The sequence below is a fragment of the Gossypium arboreum genome, chromosome 5 (assembly GCF_025698485.1).
Source record: "Gossypium arboreum isolate Shixiya-1 chromosome 5, ASM2569848v2, whole genome shotgun sequence".
Classification (NCBI taxonomy): domain Eukaryota; kingdom Viridiplantae; phylum Streptophyta; class Magnoliopsida; order Malvales; family Malvaceae; genus Gossypium; species Gossypium arboreum.
In genome coordinates, this window is record NC_069074.1 from 17,113,722 (window position 1) to 17,136,315 (window position 22,594).

The 22,594-nt window shown below is 31.6% G+C and overlaps 2 protein-coding genes across 5 annotated transcripts; one reads left to right on the plus strand and one right to left on the minus strand.

Moving 5' to 3' along the window:
• Positions 1-5,453: 5,453 nt before the first annotated feature.
• On the minus strand, positions 5,454-11,554 carry LOC108484589 (uncharacterized). Of its 3 annotated transcripts, none has more exons than XM_053027718.1 (17): positions 11,001-11,554; positions 9,987-10,301; positions 9,810-9,887; positions 9,472-9,692; positions 9,053-9,145; positions 8,802-8,885; positions 8,429-8,545; positions 8,127-8,232; positions 7,993-8,055; positions 7,861-7,914; positions 7,684-7,741; positions 7,031-7,107; positions 6,617-6,687; positions 6,275-6,335; positions 6,121-6,180; positions 5,946-6,008; positions 5,454-5,763 (listed from the first exon to the last, which is right to left on the minus strand). In XM_053027718.1, exons 2-17 carry the CDS (start codon positions 10,257-10,259, stop codon positions 5,695-5,697), a joined length of 1,548 nt encoding a protein of 515 aa, XP_052883678.1. In that variant the 5' UTR covers positions 10,260-10,301; positions 11,001-11,554; the 3' UTR covers positions 5,454-5,694. The 3 variants fall into 3 exon arrangements, with proteins under 3 accessions (XP_052883678.1, XP_052883677.1, XP_017643918.1); XM_053027717.1 differs by having other exon boundaries at positions 5,454-5,824; positions 10,994-11,548; XM_017788429.2 differs by having other exon boundaries at positions 5,454-5,824; positions 11,001-11,547.
• Positions 11,555-14,490: 2,936 nt separating this feature from the next.
• On the plus strand, positions 14,491-20,558 carry LOC108484609 (DUF21 domain-containing protein At1g47330-like). 2 transcript variants are annotated; one of them, XM_017788461.2, is made up of 13 exons: positions 14,491-15,455; positions 15,599-16,085; positions 16,707-16,783; positions 16,864-16,947; positions 17,033-17,146; positions 17,324-17,410; positions 17,510-17,649; positions 17,742-17,829; positions 18,762-18,835; positions 19,043-19,230; positions 19,393-19,652; positions 19,858-19,904; positions 20,125-20,558. In XM_017788461.2, exons 2-13 carry the CDS (start codon positions 15,908-15,910, stop codon positions 20,168-20,170), a joined length of 1,383 nt encoding a protein of 460 aa, XP_017643950.1. In that variant the 5' UTR covers positions 14,491-15,455; positions 15,599-15,907; the 3' UTR covers positions 20,171-20,558. The 2 variants fall into 2 exon arrangements, with proteins under 2 accessions (XP_017643950.1, XP_052884839.1); XM_053028879.1 differs by having other exon boundaries at positions 15,801-16,085.
• The last annotated feature ends 2,036 nt before the right edge of the window (positions 20,559-22,594 follow it).

Genomic DNA, 22,594 nt, shown 5'->3' on the forward strand with positions numbered 1-22,594 from the left:
GTTTGAAATAAAATAGAGCACTGGATTGAAAGGTGAATATTTGAATTTGCAGGGAATGTTAGATATCTATAAAGGGGTTATATTAAGTTCGCATGGAAAAAAAAAATCGGAGAACCCGAACAAGTCCCGATTCGATTCTAACGTGTGATTTGGACCTCGAGGATCCATTATAGGGAATTTATAATTAAATCAAGATATGTATGTCATTTATTTGAATTAATTGTAAATTGTCTAATAGGTTCGATAATGTTCCGTAACACTGTTCCAGCGACGGTTTGGGATTAGGGAGTGTTACAATTTTTTATTTTTAAAAATAATTATTCTTATTTGCATCTTACCTAAATTATTTGAAAATAATAATTTTTTGAGAAAATTTTGTAGAGAAAAAAATAAGTTTTTGGAAAGTTGTTATATTATAGAAAAATGTAAGCACCACATTCTTTGATGAAAAATTATAGTGTGCGTATATAATACTCAAAATGCTATTTTGTTACTATATTTTCATGTTGTTTTATAACTAGTTGTATTTTAAAAACAAACTTAGCTTCTTTTTTTATTAATTTTAACACAAGTTTTTTATCAACAACTTCCTAATAAATTTAAAAGCTGAGTAACAACATGCAATGCCATATAAGCTGTCTATGATAGGGCTGCTTGTTCATAAACACATGCTTATTTTATCTTGGAATATCAGGCTACCTTATTAACCATGTCATTTCCAAAAGTAAAAGTGTACCATTTTCCTGCTATCAACAGCCTTTTAAGGACTTGAATAATTTAGATTCTGTTTTCTAGTTGGAGAGATTAGGATTAGCCATCTAGGGCTATCAAATTATGGTCTGAAGTTGCAAGATGTGTCCGTCGGATTCACCAGACGAGGGGGCTGAATATTATTCCTGCTTAGGGTGAGTGATGAGGATCCATGAATCTGCTGTCTGCACTACTGCATAGCCTCTTTACATTGTGGGGGACCTAACCTAACTGCAACATCCAACAAGCAAAGAAGTCGTCGGGGAATAATCTATACGAGGACAAGCCAGCAACCTGTTTCAAATAAAAGTCAAAAGTTGTGGATCCCTAAGAGCAAATGATGAAATATTTTTCTGGACCAAAACCTAATCAGGAAAAAATATATATCAATCACATTTATAAGAGATAATGTTTAACTTTAATGTGATTGAGGCGATCTCTGCAGAATAATTTGTAGTTTTTACACAGATAAAAGTTATGCATAAATTAGTTTGATTTTATGAATTTCACTCCTAAACACTATAGTAATAATACAAATATATGATTCAAAATAACAACTAATAAATTGAATTAATCATTAGAATTAAATAATTTGTCAAAAACAACTAATATCTCATTGGGTCGACCAATGTCTTAAAAAAGAGGGGAAAAAAATACATGAAAGCAAAGGAATCAGTAAAAAGCTAATATGAATATAAGTACAAAGTTGATAGGTATATTCAACTTTGAGAATTCCTTCCCCACTTTGGGGCTAACAAAGCAAATGAAAGTTGGATCGTCTGGTTCAGCATCATGAGAAAGATATGCATGCATGGGTTGAGCTGAGAGATAAGAATGTCAAACTTTGCCAGGCTGTATAAGATGAGAGTCGAATCTTGAGATTCATAGAGTTGAATAAGCAGTGACAATGGCGTGAGATGAAGATTCTCCTCCCTTTTTCTGTTTTGTTGTTTCTTATGACAACTTTTTCACTGCTCAAATCAAACATTCATTAGCCAATTGACCCAATGCTGTAAAATTACAACTCCCTTTGTTTCCCATGCAAAGAGCACCATAGAAATGGAGTACAAAAAACATATTCCCCTTTTCTTTGTATTCTGCCAGGAGAGAAATTCAACTTTGGACCCTTTAAAGATTAAATTTTGATTTATAATTATTATAAAATTATACAGTTTAATTCCAATCCAAATTATTTCCTTACCTCTTCCATGAAATTAGCACATTGGAGATCACATTTTATGCCCAATCCAAATGCAAGTAAAATCTGTGGACCATTATTCTGAGCAACTCTAGTGCAATTACATTTTCGAAAATTGACCCATATCTAGAAATTTATGCCTTGGGCTGGAATGCTTTCGAAAGACAAATGCCCTTGGCTAGAAGTAACAGAAACACCAAACCACTTTAGTTTTAAATAAATTGTTATTCACTCCGTTGACTAATTATCGAATTTTTTTATAAAATAATAAATATTATTGTGAGGATATTTTATCATTTTGAATCACTTGAAATCTTAAAATTCATGTTTGATAAAATTTAAATTAAAATATTATAAATTTAATTGTCTTTACCATTTCAACTATGACTTCGTATTATCCTTCAATCAAATTTTTATAAATATATTTTCTACATATTCTTTTTACACACGTAGTGTACCATAATCAAGTTATTATTAAGAATTTGATTGAGTTAGTATTACTCGTCAATCCGATCCCACTTTAATTATGATTTTGATAAACCTAAAAAATACATAGGATTATAAAATTTTACCCTAAAACATCATATTCTTCATCATTTTAACTCTTGTCTTTTAACCAAATTTGTTGAATTTTATCACATCTTGTGCCTTAATTTAGTTATTTATTAAGAACTTTTTAAAGAAAGTTATTTATTAAGAAGTTGAATGCAACAAGAAATATATTTACAAAACAAAAATCAGAGTAACTCAGCGTTATTTACGTAACACAAAATAATTAGAAAAAGTATAATTATTAGAACAGTAATTATATTTTTATATAATTATAAAGAATTATAGTTCTCTTGATATATCGATTGACTATGTGTAATTAAATCATAATTTATTGTGTCATATTTGGCAGTACAAATTATAATTATAAATGGTAATAACACAATGACATAATTTATATATATTTTAAAAATATCAATTACTATAAAATATCAAGTACAATAAAAATTTTCTAAATGAATAACAAAATTGAAATAAAATAAAATGTAATATGTTAGTTCAAGAAAGTAGTTGCTAATATAGTTATTAATAAAATAAACATTATGTGCATTCTTTTTAATTGCTCTAACATTCTATATTTGTTTGGTTATTTCCTCTTTAACATTTAACATATATATTTTATCATCATCTGAATATAAATTTGTATCAATATATTTTTTTCCGTGTACTTTTTAAAGTATGGATCATCTTAATTCTACTTACGAATGAAGTTGTTAAGTATACAACATACTAGTACGATCCAATTTTTTTATGTTTATTGAGGTGATGTTGTTAATACGAGAAATTTTTTATTTTTTAGAATAACAAATGTCCTCAACGACATTTTGAAGCTTTGAATGTATTAAATTAAAGATTTCATGAGTTATCTGTGGCATTTGTGTTTGACACTATTCTCTCAAATGATATTGTGCCTCATGATATGGTGCAAGAAAATATTTTGTATTTACATAAATAACATCTACTACATTATAGTTAGGTTCATAGTGCAAACAATTTGTAACTTTGATTATAAAAATTTAAATATTATGTTAGATTATAACCTTTTTATAATAAATAAATTAAGTTAAAAATAATATAAAATTTATAAAATATAACCTTTATAGAAAATGTTTTATAAATCATATATAAATAATATAATTTTTCTTTCAAAATTATATAAAGGTATTTTTTATAAATAAATTATGGCTCAAAATTATAACACTTTTTTATATAAATAAGTATATTGCCTTTTATAAAATATAGCATGGACACGAAAAAAATTATGACAATATTTTTCAGTCATAACTTTTATAATTAAGTACGTTATAACACCTTTATAACACATAAATTAATTTTATAATATACTTGTTTAGCATAATTTCAGTTTTTTTTACGATTTAAATAATATAAATTTTATTATAAATTATTTATATAATAGAATTTTAGAATTTTTTTGTCATAACCATCCCAAACACTCATACTTATTTGTGTTATGTTTATAATATATATATATATGTATATATTATAACTTAAACTTGTATAAAAGTATTTTTAAAGTTAAATCCTATAAAAGTGTTTTGAAAGCCACAAATTAATTGGATTTGGATGTAATTACCAATATAATTACTTCAATTCTCACCTCCCATTAAGAACAGGAAAGAATAATTGTGGTGCTCCAATTACATCTAATTTAATAGAATCTACAAACTACAATGATTACTAAAATATATTATTAAGTGACTTTCCAAACACTACCTAAAACATATTATTGCAATTTTTATAGTAAGCATATTAATTCTAAAGTGTGGAAAATTAGTTTTTTTTTTTCATCTACTGAAATGTTAGAGAGATGAGTGAATGCAATTAGTAGATATTTGTATTATACATCAAATTAGTCCTTATATTATTAAATAAATCAATTTAATTTTGTAATATTAAAAATCAAATAAATTTAAATTTTATTAGAGTTAACATTTATCGCTTAAAATGTCATTTATTGTATAACATAGTTATATTTTGTAGGCTTTTATGGTTTTGTAAATAAAATATTTTATTTAAAATTACATAGTAAATAATAAAAAATTTATATTATTTTTAAACAGTAATTATTAAATTTATTTGATTTTTTAACAGGACAAAAATTAAATTAATCTATCTAATAAAAGGGACTAAATTAAGTCAATACCTATAATAGAGAGTCTTAACAAGTACTTTCACCTAGATTGGAATTAGACGATTTCTTGATCTTTTTCTGGGGGTTTTACACTTATATTTCCCAATCTAGGGTGATAGGCTGATATAGCTATCGAGGGATTTTTTCGTTCAATCATGACCATCAAATTTGACTGAACAAATTAGGACCACTGTATAAAAGCCAATGTTGAGCCGCGGATAAAGGATCATATGAATATGGTCCGAATCTAAAGGGTTTTTTTAGAGAAAGAATAAAACAAAAAAGTAATATGGGTGGACCATAATCACAGTTATGTTAAACCATCCAGTCCAGTATGTAGACTTGGGCGAGTCGACATCTTAGTCCTGAGACTCCAATGTCATCTATACGTATAATTTGTCTATGGGCTAAGTTGGTACAAGTACATCAATTTGAGTCCATTTACAAATATGGCCACTACTAATACCAAGAACATGAAGCATAAAATGCCATTGAAAAAAAATGTACTCTCCATCAACGATCAAAATACAACAATTTAAACTAACAAGGTTATATTGATAAGATACATTAAAGTTTTAAAATGATCTCGTTAAAAATAATCACAAATCTTAAATATAAATATAAAGAGTAAAACAAACATGAAAAATATAAAAATAAAAATAAAATTTTATAATCAATCCGAGGTCCAGTGTAGTTTGTCATTTTAATTCATCAATGATGAGTATCATATATATATATATATATATATATATCTGTGTCCCAAACACCATTTTTAATTACTTTTTCAGATATTTAGAGAATAAGTTTAATACTTATGTCAAACTTTATTTTAAGAAGAAAAAAAAGAACACATGTACTAAACGAGTATCGATGACTAGAAGCATTTTTTTGAGTAAGAATGTAAATGGGGAAATTTAAGTACAATGAATCTCGTTGATTAAGGGGTTAAGATGAATACGAGGATCCGGCTTTACTACTTCTGCGGCACCAGAACAGAACAAAAATTATTTGCTTCTACGTTCAGCTGTCGGTCAGGGAACAGTTTTCACTTTTCAAGAGGGAAGAATATGAAATTCGTGAGGCATGAAATCTTCACTTGGCCTATAGCATTTGTCTGGGGAATACAAGCTTAAGTTAGAGACCTGGCTAGTGTAAAGACATGCAAATCTCTCAACCTGCGTCGTGCCAAGCGTAAAGCAAATTATCAGTGATAATAACAAGTACTAACGATACAGTAATCTAGGCAGTTTTCTCAGATCCTTCAGAAACTGCATCCAAAGCTAATAGTATTGGTACCTGATGAGCAAAGCGAGAGTTCTGATAGCCAGTCTTCATGAGTTGCCCCCAGATCTTATGGAACTGTTTCGTAATAAAATAGTCATTGAAAGTATCTTTATTCAAAGGTTGCGTAAGCCTGATAGCCCCCTTAACGTCTCGAAATAATCTAAGGATATAGAAAAGTTTCTTCTACCTTTTGGTGATAATCTCCTTGAGCCTGTTGATGAGCGAGACGCACTTGATCTCTTTGCGACTGTTAAAAGAGAGAATTGAAAATAAAATCATTAGAAAGCTTCAAGTCATCCATCTGGCACTACATAAAACAGATCAAGGTCAAATGGTCTAACCTCCAATTCACCCAGACTTGAAATCATATTCTGCTTTTCATCATCACCAAGACTTTCAAATCTAAATAACAAGAATGCAACTCTCTTTGCTCAAAAGAGAACCAATGGAACCAAACCAAAAAATAATAACCAAAAATTACAAAAGCAAAGATGAAAATTCTCCCTTGTACTAAAGATTTGATGCAATCAAGTAGAAATTAATAAGAAATCAAATCCAGGGTTTCGATATTAATTTGTCATGTCCATTATGTGTGATACACGGAGAAGGGTAGTGATTCTTATGCATCATTCAAGGGTAGTGATACTGATGACATCAGTTTTAATGATAAAATAAGTACGTACTTGAGAGACCACTTCAAATGATGAACTCGGTCTTCAACAAGATCACGCTCATTCCTCAACAACCTTAGTTGCTGCATGGAAGTACATGTATTAGTTGCAAGGAATTAAAATACTATGATAAACAGGACCGTTAGTAAGAACTCTCATGCTTTAAAACTTCTACATTTTTTGTGCAGATTTCCCCTCAAAACTTATTAAACAGTTAGAAGGACCATGAGAAAATATAGATATAGATTAACAAATTACCATGAAGAAAAAAGCAACATGCAAACTGTTCTTCACTAATGTGTTATTACAACAAACTCTTCCTAATAAATTAGAATTTTACAATAAATTATCCAAACAGTATGATATGAAATTGAAATATCATGATCAATATCTCAGTTTAACATCATATTCAACATGTAAACCCACCTTTCGCGTATCTCTTAATTCCCAAAGCAATTCAACCTCCCTCTCAAGCTCTGGAACAACAAGCATCGTTCTCCATCCTAATCATTGACAAATTACAGAATTAAAAGCGCCCCATGCACCAAAAGAAACAAGGTTGTTAACATCTTGCGCAAAAATACATTATTAGCTCATTTTAAAGGCAATGATCATCGTGAAACTACTGATGAGAATTAATGAAGAAATATAGGAAATTCGATGACACAAGGAATATTAAGTTCCCAAAAGCACAATGAAATCAGGAGAAAATATTGCATACTTATACAGCAAAAATAAGAACTAATATTGTCTAATTTTTTTCTGGCATAAACATTGCCTTCGATTCGGGATTTTATTGTTCCTATATTCTATTGCTTTTCAAGCGTTGAATATAGTTCACTGAATACTTGCAGTCTAGGCAAAAGAAAAAGAAGAAGAAAAATTAGAGTCATAATTCCATCTAACCGTGCTGCATTAATACTACAAACCACTTTATAATCCATAGACCAATATATATTAGAATTGTCTCGTTCAGATAGGTTCAAAGGTCCAATCTAACAAGATTAAATTAAACAAAAACAAGAAATTTAACTTCTACATCAAAAAGGGGAAAGGAGAACAAGGATATAAATTCATACCGAGAACCTTCTTGCTGCGCAAAATATCTCCATAGATATGATCCCCAACATAGAGAACCTAATAGAAGCATAAAACTAATTAGATTATAAAAGACAACAGAGTAATTATTATGGAATTCAACAAGCCAAAGATACAATGATCAAAATAGAACAACTTAAGAAGTTAACAAGAATCACCTGTGTACTTGACTCGATAGAAAGCAACTTATGTAGATGACCAACACTGCCTCCCTGACAAGTTTGAAGAAACTTTAATTGAAATAAAACTCCACTATTTTAAATTTTAATAATAGATAATATTCAAAATACCTGGAAAACTCGGTATCTTTTGTTTAATCCCTTCGGCAGCATTTTTGGTGAAGTACTTCCCACCTAATATCAAAGTTATGTTTAAATCATCAACTGACAATTAGACAGAATGAGGAAAGTATATTTTACCCAACCTGAGGCATAGGAGTGCCATTGTCAGTATTGAGGAGCATTCCAGACTCGGGTTCAACCTCAAAAATATTGGCACGATTGTCTTCAAGGAAGAAGCCAGGTTTTGCGCTGCATGAATACTTCCATTTTCAGCACGAGAAATCAAAGGATAGAACAGATAACATGTACCATAGATATTAAATAAAATCAAAGAGTAACTCTAGGATCATGTTAAACTAGGTTGAAATGAATTCACAACTCCAAATGATGAAAGGTCAAAAAGCATCAACATTTAGAATCAATAATACGAAATAAAAGATCATGCCTGCCAGTGATGACAACATCAAAATATTGGAGCCAATCAAACTTGAATGTAATACCACCATCCAACGTATGCCATGCACAGAGAAAATTCATTACAATATTTGTGTAGTCCCATAAACTGCAAGAGATTCAATCAAGTATCAAATGATTGCTCTGCACAACCTTTTAGAAATGGAAGTCAGAAAGGCAAAAAAGAAAGCCTTGAGAATCATTAAGTATGAAAGCAAAACCATTAGTAGGATAGGTATAAAATGTTACTTTTCCAACTTAGGGATATTTTATTAGAAAAAAAAAAGAGGACAAGAAAAATTGCATTGAATCCCATATTACCTTTGCCTAAACAATTAGATTCTAAAATCACCAAGGAAATATACCTATTTGTCACCAAGAAAGTTAAACGGCCAGAATTCCTCAGCATTTTGAGCATAGGTACTATAGAAGTGTCCTCATTGATATATCTTGAAAAAAAAGGGAAAATAAATACATGAAAACCACTTCAAGATGCACTATAACAATATCTTCAAACAAAGATAAAATTTTCCCATGTGAATTTAAATGGAATTCAGAACCGTTCTTAAACTTAGTGGTAATCTAAATAATAAAATAATGCCTCTTTTCAACTTACCTTTTAGGATCCTTTGCAACCACTTGCTTTAAGGTTCCATCCCGGTGGCACAAATCAACTGCAGCCCGTACATCTTTGTACATGCGAGGGTAACTGAAAGAATCGTTTATAGCTGGCACTGGTTAATATACAGAACCTGATAAAAGGAATTAAGATCTAAATACTTAGTAATTCCAAGTATATGTTAATAGTTCAGCATCAAAACAATAGAGTTTGTTCATTAAATTCAAGTTCAGAAACTACATAGGTAAACTTGGATCACATCTAAATTCCAACCACGATGTACTGTTTTCAAACTTGATATGATCTTAAATGCCTCTACCAGCATGGACTACTAATTGCACTGATGGGACTAAATGGCCTATTGATCATAACCAAAAAAAAAAGAAAAAAAAGAAAAGAGGAAATTAATTTCTTACTCAGCACCCTCTGGAACTTTTCCAGGATTATTGTCCCTCAAATCAACAAGTTGAGCAAACAAGTACGCTTCAGCTAGTGAAAATAGTGTATCAATAAGGGCATAATCTGGCTCATCAAAGGAATCCCGTATGAATGTATTTCCGTAGGTGCCAACTTTATCTTCCTTGGACAACTCTCTGAATCCATGGTATGCTACTTTCACATATTTATGTCGATCCATCTATAAAAGGCACAACCATGAATACAAATCATATTCAAGAAAAGTAGATGAGAGAGAGAGATAAATATTCCATTAACTTGGCTATGGAGAAACTACAGCAGAAATAAATGGATCGACCTTTAAAATGTTGCCTCTCTTTTTGTCAAGAACCAAACCTCTAACCATGTATTTCCAATCAAACGTCCACTCTAGTAACTGCATTAAAATTTGTCCTTATCAGCATGCTTGCACATACCACTCAAACTTAGGAAAATTTTTCTTGGCTGATGTAAAATATGTCGAAAGTTGACAAACCTCTTGAGGATAGCCCAAATCATACACCAATTTTCTTACTGTGCCTTCATATGCAAGGGACTCAAACGTCTCAGGCTTGTATTGTGCTAGGGTATAATCCATATCAAATCCAATAGCAACAATATTCCTCATATTCAATGATCTGTTGCAGAAAATTTGTTTTCCTATATCAATTCGAGATCCACCTTCAAGAGATGACCATATATGTGGTTTCTCACCACCATGAGATTGTAATACTTTGTCACTTAACATAGTCCTGCCACTATGGTCCATTGAGTAGAAACAGTGTGGCTGTTTTGCCCCTGGATAGATTAGCTGGGAGAAAACCGGATTAGCATTAATGTTAATTATAGAGTCCAACCGGTAACATGAAGCAGTCCTCATGTCCCAGAGGAATAAATTTACTCCAAGTGCTGTGAGTAGAATGAGCATTGGTCTGCTTTATGTTGAAAATCATTTTAGATGACATCATACGGGATTGGTCAGGTTCATGTGAGACTGCAAGTTTTAGAACATAGAAACCAAATGGATGACATATATTAACTTGTTCCACACGACATCATGCATTGTTCCTAATAAATTAGTATAAATTCCAAGTATCCGGTACTTAATTTTTTTTTTCTTTCTGAAAACTCAATTTCATTAAGTAGCTATAACAAATTTCAGAACATCTGCTATTTCCATCATATTAAAGAAGTTACTAATCAATAAAAATAAACAGTGAGGTTTCCTATAGACGACTAGACAGAAACTTGACAGCTTACTTCAGGAGCCAAATAAAAATTATCACGTAGTGAACCACGTTAATTTCTGAAACAAAGAATCTTTGAACATATGCTCCAAGTAACACCTAAATCTCCAATTTATCAATCAAAACTAACAAAAGTCACGTAACAAACAATTTCCCCAAACTCAACCACAACCAAAAAAGGAAAAATAGCTCAAATGCAACATGCAAATAGCAGGTGAGAGAAAACAAACAAACAAATAAAGATTAAAACAGTAACTGGTAACCTGCAGCGCTGATAGCTTTTAACTTCGGCGGGAAACCCAGAGAAGAAGCGAAGAAACGGGGAAGAAGAAAGGAGGAGGAAAGTCACGGGAGCGGGAAAAGGCAATTGGTATTTTGGGAATTCGCAAGGTGGATTTAAACAGACATCTCAAGAACGAGTGGAAGTGATAAAAACAGTGAAATTAATTTCGATGCTTTAAAAAGAAAAGGGGAATGTACAGTTACAAGTTGACAAAGGAAGTTGCAACTGAAACAAAACAACGAGCCAAACAATTGAATTGAGCTAATTCCTTTGTTTGCTTCAAGAAAAAGGAAAACAAAAGAAGGATTATTTATTCTAGTATGGAATTTGCCATCAGAACTGGATTCATTTTTATTCATCCATGATGGATGGTGAATGGAATATGGTAAAAAATAGCGAGGGAAGATGCGGGAGGGGAAATTAATATGCCTGATTTCAGTTCTTAGCCTTCACTCCACCCCGGAGAAATCGAAACACTGTAGGAAAACATTCAGGCAAACAAATTAGTTAGTGAAGATGGAGTGACACGTGGCATCACTATAAAACAAAACTTGGATAATGTCTTTATGGTGGATTATAGATTTAGTACTGGCCCCGGTAGCCTTAATTCTATACTTAATTAAAATAATAAATTATTGGTAACTAACACACTAAATTAATAGTAAATTTAGGTTTTGATGATTCATTTTAAAAAATTAAAAAATGATTATTGCAATTTTTAGAAGTTTTTATTTAGGGTGTAAATTATTTGAAAATTTGTATTTATGTTACTGGGTCGTTAAGTTTTTATTAAAAAAAATTTGGCTAGCGAGCTTTAAACTACAATTCGACAATTGATATATTAGATTAGTACCAATCAAAGAACATACCATAGGTTTAAATCAATCTGATAGTTAGTGTTGAAGATATTAAAAAAAAATTGTTTCGATTTTAGTTTGCAGATTTGTGCCATTCGAACTATTTCATAAAAAACTTAGGGTAAACTATACAAATGGTCACCCAACTATACTTGTGTTCCTGTTTTGTCACTCGACATTAAAAAATTTCAATTTAGACACTAAAGTTGAATTCATTCTAGTTTTGATCACTCGCAGTTAAATCGATAACGAAAAGCTTTTTTTTAATTGATATAATAACACATTTAGTCCTCAACAATTACATATTCTATTAATTTTATCATAATTCTAAATAATTTAATAAATTTAACCTTCATATTTATAAATTTTATCAATTTGATCCTTAAACTTCCTAACCAAGACTTTCACTTTTAAAATGTAGTATTCCACATCTATTACTTGTTTTATTTATGGTTGAAATTATTCAATTCAATACATAATCATTTTGTTTATATTTTTAAAAAGTTATTGTTAGAAATTAACTAAATATCATTGAAAAAAAATACAAATTTAAAAATACAATATATAATAAAATTGTATAAATAATTTAATATCTATAAAAATAAATTTTCACTCTAACTTGCATAATTTTAGTTTTAATTAATTTGATAAATGATTTGACACTGAATCAAATTATTAGTAATATGTATTGTTTATTGTGGATTTAAAATTTAAAATAAATAAAACACGTAATAATCTCTTAATCGGTTTATAAAATTAAAAAAATTCATTATCAATATAACAAAAGGAAATTCAATTAATTCTTTTACATTTTTCCTTATGAAATTTAAATGTTCATAATTTTTCTTTTATAATCATTTACTGAATATTTGGATTTTTCAAAGCCATATTTTTAACTCTGAATTTAATTTTCAATATCAATAGTCAACTTTGAAGACTATTTTTATGTACCTTAAAAGGAATATCATACAATTAACCAAAAAGTAAATTTAAAGTGTTTTTTAAAGGTTTTTCTATTTTCTTTAGCTAAAATTTTATCAATAAAATGTTATAAAACATTATATTTAGAAGAAAACTAATGAAAAAAATAAAATGAAATAAAATTTCAAGATAAACTCAATGATATTAAGAATTGGATTGAAAAACAACTCAATTAGTTGAGAGAATTTTTTAAGATATAGTTTCAAGATGTGAAATGCCTATTATTTAAAAGTTGAAAGCTTTTGTTAGAACATTTAAGGATCAATTTGATAGAATCTATAAATGTGAAAGGTTAAATTTATTGAATTATTTAGAATTAGGATCAAATTGATAGAATATGCAAGTATTGAGGACTAAATGTATTATAATACCAGTTAGAAAAATGCTTTCCGTTATTAATTTAACGAGGAATGACCAAAACAGGAATGAAATCAAATGTTAGTGCCTAAATTAAAAAAAAATTTAAAGGTGGGTGACCAAAATAGAAACATAAGCATAGTTGGGTGACCATTTATATAGTTTATCCAAAAAATAATTGTAGAAAAAAAGAAAAGGTGAGCTTTTGGTTGTTGCAAGCCGTGCAAATAGAAAAAGACCATAAAATAATAATTTTATCAAGACAATGATTTAAATAAAAAATTTAAATAATATTGTGATCATTTTATAAACTTTTAAAATAAAAGATCAAAACATAAATTTTCTAAATATAATTTATCTTAATTTATTTAATTAAATTGAAATTTGAATTTATAATACATCTAATTTGTTTATCCCACGACTTCAATAAGTTCCTTTTAAAAGAAAAATAACATTATGCCAAGGATATGAGAGATACGAAGGAGGCAAAAGAGTAAAATGAAACATTTGTTCATCCAATAGTTAAGATTTATAATTACATTTTAAATTAAATTACCTGGTAAATCCTTATATTATAAAGGTTAAATTTAATTAATTTTATAATTAAATAAATTAATTTAATGTTAAAAAAATCAAATTATGACAAATCTGAATCTGTTAATGTTCATGTTTATATTTTCACAGTGGAAGTGGCGCTTAAAATTTCCTTGTATTGTTATATTATTACATATTAATCTTTATATTTTGGAAATAAATTGAAATCCGAAAAAACGCAATGCATTTTTAGAGAAAAAGTTAAAAGTTGAAGCCCGAGTGACAATCAAGAACTTTCCGATTATGTTTTTCTTTTTATTTAAAGTTTTACAAACATCAAAATTAAGAAGTTTAAAATCACACGCAAACTCAAGTTTCATCGCATGCCACGGCTTTACTTAAATTGTCTAATTTTCTTCATCTTCCCAAAACTAAATTTTGAAAAAAGTAATATTACACTTTGTACACCAACCAACTTTTCAGTTAACACTTGTCTCTAACCTCTTAATTAATGTAATTATAATTAAAAATTAGACATTCACCTTAAATTAAGGTCATTTCTATTTTGATCATTTTTAATTTAATTTATTAATATTTTGATCATTTTAATTTAATTTATTAATATTTTTATTTTTCAGAATGATCACTTAACTGTTATCTCACTAACAGCAGCTGACCGGGCCATGCCAAATCAGCCAATTTTCCATCTATTATCCACGTAATTAAAAAGTTAAATTTCGCTGGATTTAAACAATGTAAAACGACAATTGGGTTATAGGAAAACGACATGCCCAAACAATTCCCTTTCTCCCTCAGACACTTATCGGAGGCCTCGCCAGTGATAAAACTGATGAACTCCGATGCACATTCTTGCACTGTCTCTTTGGCTTCTTTGGATATTTTTGCATTGACGGGGAGGGATTTTTTTTTTCATTATGCGATTCGCATTAGCTACGGGGAGGAATCGATCTTGTTCTTTAGAAGAATTGTCAGAGATGTTTCCGGCCAATGGGCTGCCGACGGGGCTGGTTTGGTTTCTTTTCCCAGTTATGGAAAATTTAAAAAAAGTCTTAAAACAGTGAATATCCACCATCGAAGTTTTGTTATTCAATTTTCCATCTGAAACAAAAGTTAAAACTAAGACACAAACAAATCATCCATCATTGTCTTCATACCCATTTTTTCCCAACAATCAAAAAGAATTTTTTTAAAAAAAGGAAGAAGAAAAAATAAAATTTTGAAACCATAACAGCAACAGCACTAGCCCAGAGATGTTTAGTGGTATTCAAAACACTTGATCCTTTCTTCCCTTTCTCCTCTTCCACCATTTCCACCGCTTCTAAATTGTTATCCCCGTTTTGCCCTCAATCTTCTCCTGATTCCCCAACATACCCTTCCTCCCTCGACAAACTCGCCTATAAAACCCAGCCCTCTTTGCCACCACCTCTCCTCGACTTCACAGGACGCAGTGTCCGACCACTAGAAAAACAAGAAACCGAACACACATTTTCAGTTTTATCAACAAAACATTTCTGGGTCTTTAATGAAATGAGGAAGGAACTATTTTGTTGCTAAGAAACAAGCCACCATGTCGTGAGGTCCTGATCAACCATTTGTAAGCTTTGAAATGAAGAAATGGAACTTGAGCTTAAATTCGAGCTTTCCAACTATGAAGGGTTCTGGATGGGTGTTTATTTTTAACTGCGGTACTTTTAGTTTTACTCTATTTTATTGGGTTTGTTACGATAAATAAGTTGAGAAATTAAAAAAACAATTAAAAATTTTAGATATAAATGACTCTATTTTAATTTAACTAATGAGATAGTTTACCTTTAAAAAAAAAAAAAAGTGAGCCCAGAGGGACTGCTGGTTAAAACGTAAGCAAATCGAAGCTGCAGAGATCCGTAATAAAGTGGACAAAAGCCTAAGAATTCCCTATTTCAACAACACAAAGCAGTAGTAAACTAATCCTTACAGTACACGTGAGCACATTATTTATTTGGGCCGCTCAAATTTTCACATTTGTTTTTGTCTCTCCGATCATTTGGAAGGACAAAGCAACAGACAAACTTCCCGGCTGTTCTACAGAATCCTGATTGCTATTTCAAGAGAGCTAATAAAACAACACTAAACAGAGAGAAAAGGGAGAACAGAAAGGATGGCTTCAGACGTTCCTTGTTGCGGAGTTGAATTCTCGTTGTACCTGCTCATAATTGCGGGGTTGGTGTGTTTTGCTGGGTTGATGGCTGGGCTAACACTTGGACTTATGTCTCTGGGTCTCGTGGACCTTGAAGTATTCATCAAGTCTGGCCGTCCTCAAGATCGTACCCATGCTGGTAACCTTCGCTCCTTACTTTCTCATTTTTAATGAGTTATTGACTGCAATATTCTTGTACTTCGTTCGCTTGATTTTGTCAATTCAGTTAATTCGGGTATAGCTGGTGATTGCGGGGTTTTAATACTGTTGTATCGAATAGCTTGTCGGTGCTTTGAATAGGGATGCTTTGGTTGGTCTACTAAGCTATCAATGTAAGAGCTTGATCATATATAGTTTATGTTTAGAATCTTTAGATAGTTAAAAGCCAAAAAAAAGGTTTAATTAGCTTTTGGAATTGAGTCCACTCACCGAGTCCTGTTACTCGGTTCCTACTTCGTACTACGATAGGTTTATTACATGACGTTGATGCCGAAGTGAGGCGGCCGGTTACTGACTTCAAGGTTTCTTAAAGGCTTTGTCTTGGTTGTTATTTTGTTGTTTGCTTTTGACTGTATTCTAGATTCTGGAAGAAGAAAAAAAGAATAGTAAAAGTAAACTAGTCAATAAACAAAGCAACAATCAGTTCCATGTAGAATTGGGTTTTATTTAGCATGTTAGCTGATCTATTACAAGAAGGTGAGAACTTTATGGCGTTTTTTACAATAATAACTTTCGTTTTGTTTTGTTTTTTCTTTGGCAGCAAAGATATTTCCTGTGGTGAAAAATCAGCATCTTCTGCTATGTACTCTATTGATTGGAAACTCCTTGGCAATGGAGGTTAATGCTCTAAACTATCATTATCGGTTTCTCTCTTCAATGTTGTTGCTTGTTTCCTAACTTATTTTCCTTCTATGCAGGCTCTTCCCATTTTTTTGGACAAGCTTGTGCCTCCGTGGGCTGCAATTCTGATATCAGTGACTCTGATCCTCATGTTTGGAGAGGTTGGTTGTTAATGGATTGAGCTTGCTATCTTTAGGAGGAAGTTGCAGTAGTGTTGCTAAAATATGTTTTTATGTCTGCATGCAGATATTGCCCCAAGCCATTTGCACTCGTTATGGCTTGAAAGTCGGAGCGATAATGGCACCTCTTGTCCGTGTTCTTCTTTTTCTTTTCTTTCCAATTTCTTATCCAATTAGCAAGGTATAGTCATCTACAAATTTTTCTATTATGCTGTTAGGAATATCGGTATTTTCTGTATATTGTGCTCTTAATAAGTTGTTACTAGATATAGTTGAATTTGGCAACTATATTGCTAGTATTATACTAGAAACCGGGTTTATATTTATATTCTCTCAATCAATATCATGTACTTTCCAGATTTTGGACTGGATGTTGGGTAAGGGACACGCTGCCCTCCTTCGGAGAGCAGAGCTAAAGACTTTTGTGGATTTTCATGGCAATGAGGTACTATATATATGTTTAAAACCGCTGGTTTATGTTTGAATGCTTTATGCAGTCCTTGGCTTTTCTTTGTATGTCATTATATGTATGCTCTTTTTTTAGGCTGGGAAAGGTGGTGATCTGACTCATGATGAGACGACTATCATTGCCGGAGCACTTGAAATGACCGAAAAGACTGCTAAAGTTGCCATGACGCCAATATCAAACGCATTTTCCCTTGATCTGGATACCATTCTTGATTCGTGGGTTCGTGGATCCCAGTGAATTGCTAACAGGATTTACCACTCTACCTATGCTCTAAGCTTTTCTCTCTCTCTCTCTCTTTGCAAATCAGGGAAACGCTGAATAAAGTAATGGCAGTGGGTCATAGCAGAGTTCCAGTGTATTATCGAAACCCAACAAATATAATTGGACTTGTTCTGGTAATTTCCTTTCTCTGCACAAGCTATCATTTTATGATAGTTTCTTGCTAGGATACTTTACACTTATTTGCCAGCTATTCACTTCTGTTCCATGGTCATATGAGACCTTGCCTCCCATTCCTGTCTTTGTTTCTGAAAAACTTTTGACGGAAATCTCTCCTTTATTTTTTTGTTGCGATTCTTTTGTTAACAATGGCAGTTCGCATATCTTTTTAAGAGACAAAATGATGAATAAGGTAAGAATAATGGCAGGGAGTTGCAGTGACATTACTAATAGCCATTGGTAATCAAATGTGATTTTCTTGACCTAAAAGCTTATTACATAATGACGAAGCCCAATAAACGTATGCATTCGAAATTTAGAACTGAGCTACTATTTCTTGTTTATTTTGCTGGTAAAACCTTGGATTCTTTTTGGCCATGTATAACCTTGGAGTTAGAGAATGCTAAGATGCATCTTTGGGGCGTTGATGAATGCTATGAGTATCATGTTAGCTGTGCTGTTATCTGTCCTAAAAATACCTTGTTCTTTGCTTGCCTTCTCTTATTCCTTTAAGACACTCTAGTAGGTACAACTTGAAACCTTTGTTTAAACAGTTATCAGCTCACCCATTGTGTATTTATCTTATTCCTATCTTGAGTATTATTTTGGAAATAGTTTGTGTTTGTACCATTCATAATACATGTTATTGATTTCTGTCACTTGAAAACTTTGTATCAAATTCCTACTAGCTCCTGCAAGGATGCACTTCACTTCCATTGCTGCCTTTTTGTTTAGTAGTTCCCAAAAAAGCAATTCCTTTCATTTTAAGATCATTTCTATAATATTATTTATATTGGTTATCTCCGGCATGGCTTTATTCGAATTTATTTTATGTTTTCCTCTCTTTAATTACTACATTCTTCTTCTGGGTTTGGCTTGAAATGTGCAGGTTAAAAATCTGTTAACAATTGATTCAGAAGGTCCAGTTCCTTTGAGAAAAATGATAATAAGAAAAATCCCACGGTACAGTATCTCGTCTTTCTGCTATAGCATAACTTTTTAGTATCTAAATAGGTGGAAAAGAGATAAGGACACAAAATTTAACAATGGATATGTATGTCCCTTTGGAATGTTTATAATCAGCTTCAGTCGGTTTAGTTGTTGTTTTTGTTTCCTTACAACAAGAAAGAAGTAAAATCTATTCTTCTATTATTCTTGTTCACTGTACAGGGTGCCAGAGGACATGCCACTATACGATATTCTTAATGAATTCCAAAAAGGTCACAGCCACATTGCTGTGGTATATAAGGATCTAAATGAGAGCGAAGAATCTGTGAAGAAAGGTAAAGATGGTGAACGACTTGAGTTTAAGGACAGCTGTAAGAAGCGAAGAGGTGAACCCGAGACATCAAGAAAAGGTGATTATATACGTACTAGGAAAGCAATTGCTCTAAACAAATTTTTTTAGCATATTGTTACATACCACAAGTACCTTTCTTTCTTGGTTAAGTATACCTTCATTAGGTTGACTGATCTTGTTCTTTTGAAGTAAAATATCACCGACCTTCATGCATTTCCAGATGATCGTGAGGTTGGCTTAAGTGCCCTAAAATTAGGGCTTAAGTCGGACTCGCAAGATGTTCAGACACTTGTGACTAACAGTGATGGAGGTCAGCAGACAAAGAAGAGTCCACCAACTACTCCTGCATTTAAGAAACGACACAGAGGTTGCTCATACTGCATATTGGACATTGAAAACGCTCCTATTTCTGAGTTTCGATCAAATGAAGAGGTTGTTGGTGTTATCACCATGGAGGATGTTATTGAAGAACTGCTTCAGGTAAATCTCTTGCAATCAGGGGGTAATGAAGAGACCAACCATCTTTGGGATCTTCATATTACTTCTCCCTTCCCCATGGTGTAATGATATTAATCTTTTTACCTCTGGTGGTGGCTTGATAGCTTGGAACAACTATTTCCAGTATGCTAAAAAGGTTTATGGGAATTACGTGTTAATCTCTTTTGTCAATGCTTGCTTCTGACAGGAGGAGATATTAGATGAGACCGATGAGTACGTCAATATCCACAACAGGTAGATTTTCACCATTTCTCTATGTTCATCTGGTATGTATCTTGTTAAAGTCGATGTCATAGCATGTGGATCATGCTAACCAGTTAACTTCAGTCACCTTCGTGTAGCAGAGTATGGTTCTGATTCAGCTCTAGCGCCATGAAAGATATTTTTGTTTTTTGAAAATGGAAAGATTAAATAGATTTAGTTCCCAAGAGTTCTGACCATGTGTCCCATGCAGGATAAAATCAATATGCACACATCTAAGGAAAATGCTCATCATTTGAATTCAACACAACCTCCTGCGACTGGCAGCGACATCACTTTCTCCGGTATCACCAGTTCATGGGAGAAATCTTTCTCAACTTTCCCTCACGCCAACCGTTTCACATTGAGCTCCAGGAGAAAGACTAAAGGATAGGTGAAACCTCAGCATTTTTTCATCTTCTTTTTCTGTAGGACATGATAATTAACTATAGACTTAAGAAAAAATATATATGAGCTAAGGTTTAGCTACTTGATAAGAACCAATGACCAACCCTACTTTAGTTTTAGACGGAGTGCCTGGAGGATACGTGAAATCGCATACAGAACAGATGCTTATTTTAGTTTAATGGATGAAAACACCATTTGAGATCATCCAATATATATAGATGGTGATTGTTTTATGTAAAATCTGCTTGGAATTATATGCTACATTCATATCAAAGCAAATTTACGCACGAAATCGATACTCTTTTCTTGAAGAGAATTGCATGAAGATTGCAATTTACGGAAGACAACGTGGAACCGATTTCAAGAAGATAATCAAGTCATATCCCTTATCTTAATCCTAAAGTCTCGGTCAAATACCAATGCTATTTGAGATTTTTCTTTTGGTTTTGGATATTATGCTTTAGAGTTTGAACTTTGACCTAATAATCCAACATGGTTTAGAGTATCAATACTACCATTAATATACTCTCTACGGGGTCTCCATTTTCCCATTTATATTTCCTGAAAACAGATTGGGATTTTGACAAGATTGGCATGATTAATAATGGTCAGTTTTATTAAAATATGTTGTATTTTTGAAGAGTTCAAATTTTAATAATAATATTGAGGGAACAACTATAAATTTAGAAAATATTAATTTTACATATACTCTTATAATTTTTGGAGACAGTGTAAGATTGAGGGCCAACTGTCAGTAGTCTCTTGCAAGTGGACCCACAATCCAATTTGCGGGCCTTGCCTTGCTTGATGGCTCTTGAGCTTTTTATCATTTCCAAGTCCAAAACAATTGGACTGTCAAAGACGAGAAATCACATCTATGAAGGGTCATTCTGTTGAAAGCGCAGTGACAATTCATTACTTTACACCGAAGCGACGAAGTTGGATGCCCTGCTCATCTTAACTGAACAACGTAATCTTAACAGTTTCCAAACACCTTTTTTTTTTAATATATTATTTAATATTTAAATTTATTTTTAATCTTTAATTTGATATCTAAATTTTTCCAAAATTAATATTTGAGGTTGATTTCAATATTTAAATTGAAATATGAATTTTTAATTTTGTACTTTACTTTTTTATTTCAATTAAGTATTTAAATACTTTTACTTAAAAACATGTATTAAATAAATATTAATCTACTTAAATACATATATTAAATAAATATTAATTTATGTATACAAGTATTAAATTAAATTTTGAAACCAAATTCGAGTGTTAAATAATATATTAACCTTTTTGTCCTTTCATTTTCTTGTTACTATCCTTAGCTTCAAACATTTTCCCTCTTTTTTTCTTTAGAAATTTAGAACTTTAATAATAGTTGTACTAAAAAAGAAAAAAGAAAAAAAAGCTACTACCCTCTTTTCTGGATAACTTTGTGTTCTTAAAGTAAGATAAATTTAAGGTAAATTACACCATCAGTTACCCAACTTTGGGGTAGCTGACAAAACAGTCACCTAGGTTTCATTTCAGTCACTCAACTTTTGAAAAGTTACAAAACAGTCTTTTTTACCGTTTTCCGTCACAGACGTTACAACAAAATGACACGGCAATTGACGGTGTCGTTGGTGTCAAAAAATTGTCCAGTTGGCTGGTTACTCTCACTTAACAGCCCTACCAGTACCATTTTAGGGTTAGAGAAAAAGAAAAGGAAGAAGAAGAAAAAGAAGAAGGAGAAGAGGAAAAATAGAGATGCCTGAAGTGATTCCGGTGTGCTATTGTGGAAACCCAGCCAAGTTAAACATGTCTTGGTCCAATGACAATCCAGGTAGGAGGTTTTTTGGGTGTAACAAATTTGGCTCTGGATTTCGAAAACCATGTCGATTTTTCAGCTGGTTTGATCTGCCATTGACGCCCCGATCATGAATTGTGTTGTTGGGTCTTCTGAAAAAAGTGAGGACATTGGAAGATGCGAGGAGGGAGAGAAGAACCTGGTTTTTGGTGCTTGTATTTTTAACTTTGTTGTTGTTTTTTAAACCTTAAAAATCAGCTTAAGTTGTTGTTGTTAGCATTGAAAACCAGCTTATGTTTTGTAATATTGTTGTTGGTATATTGTTGGTTATGTTGGTATACATGGCTGCTGGTATATTGTTGCTTAACATATGTTATACATGGCTGCTGGTATACATGGCTAACCAGCTCATGTTGTTGTTTACAAACACTTGAAAGACTTGAAATGAGATATTTTTGTTGATTACAAATTATTTTGTAATATT

Excerpts from the sequence above, each read along its gene's own strand:
- LOC108484589 (XM_053027717.1), bottom strand. The coding sequence starts at position 10,259 with ATGGACCATAGTGGCAGGACTATGTTAAGTGACAAAGTATTACAATCT. Across the intron at positions 8,886-9,052 it reads GTTGCAAAGGATCCTAAAAG|ATATATCAATGAGGACACTT; the intron begins GTAAGTTGAAAA and ends TTTTTTTTCAAG. Across the intron at positions 6,336-6,616 it reads CATTTGAAGTGGTCTCTCAA|ATTTGAAAGTCTTGGTGATG; the intron begins GTACGTACTTAT and ends CTTGTTATTTAG.
- LOC108484609 (XM_017788461.2), top strand. The coding sequence starts at position 15,908 with ATGGCTTCAGACGTTCCTTGTTGCGGAGTTGAATTCTCGTTGTACCTG. Across the intron at positions 17,650-17,741 it reads CTGGATACCATTCTTGATTC|GGAAACGCTGAATAAAGTAA; the intron begins GTGGGTTCGTGG and ends TTTGCAAATCAG. Across the intron at positions 17,830-18,761 it reads ATATAATTGGACTTGTTCTG|GTTAAAAATCTGTTAACAAT; the intron begins GTAATTTCCTTT and ends TGAAATGTGCAG.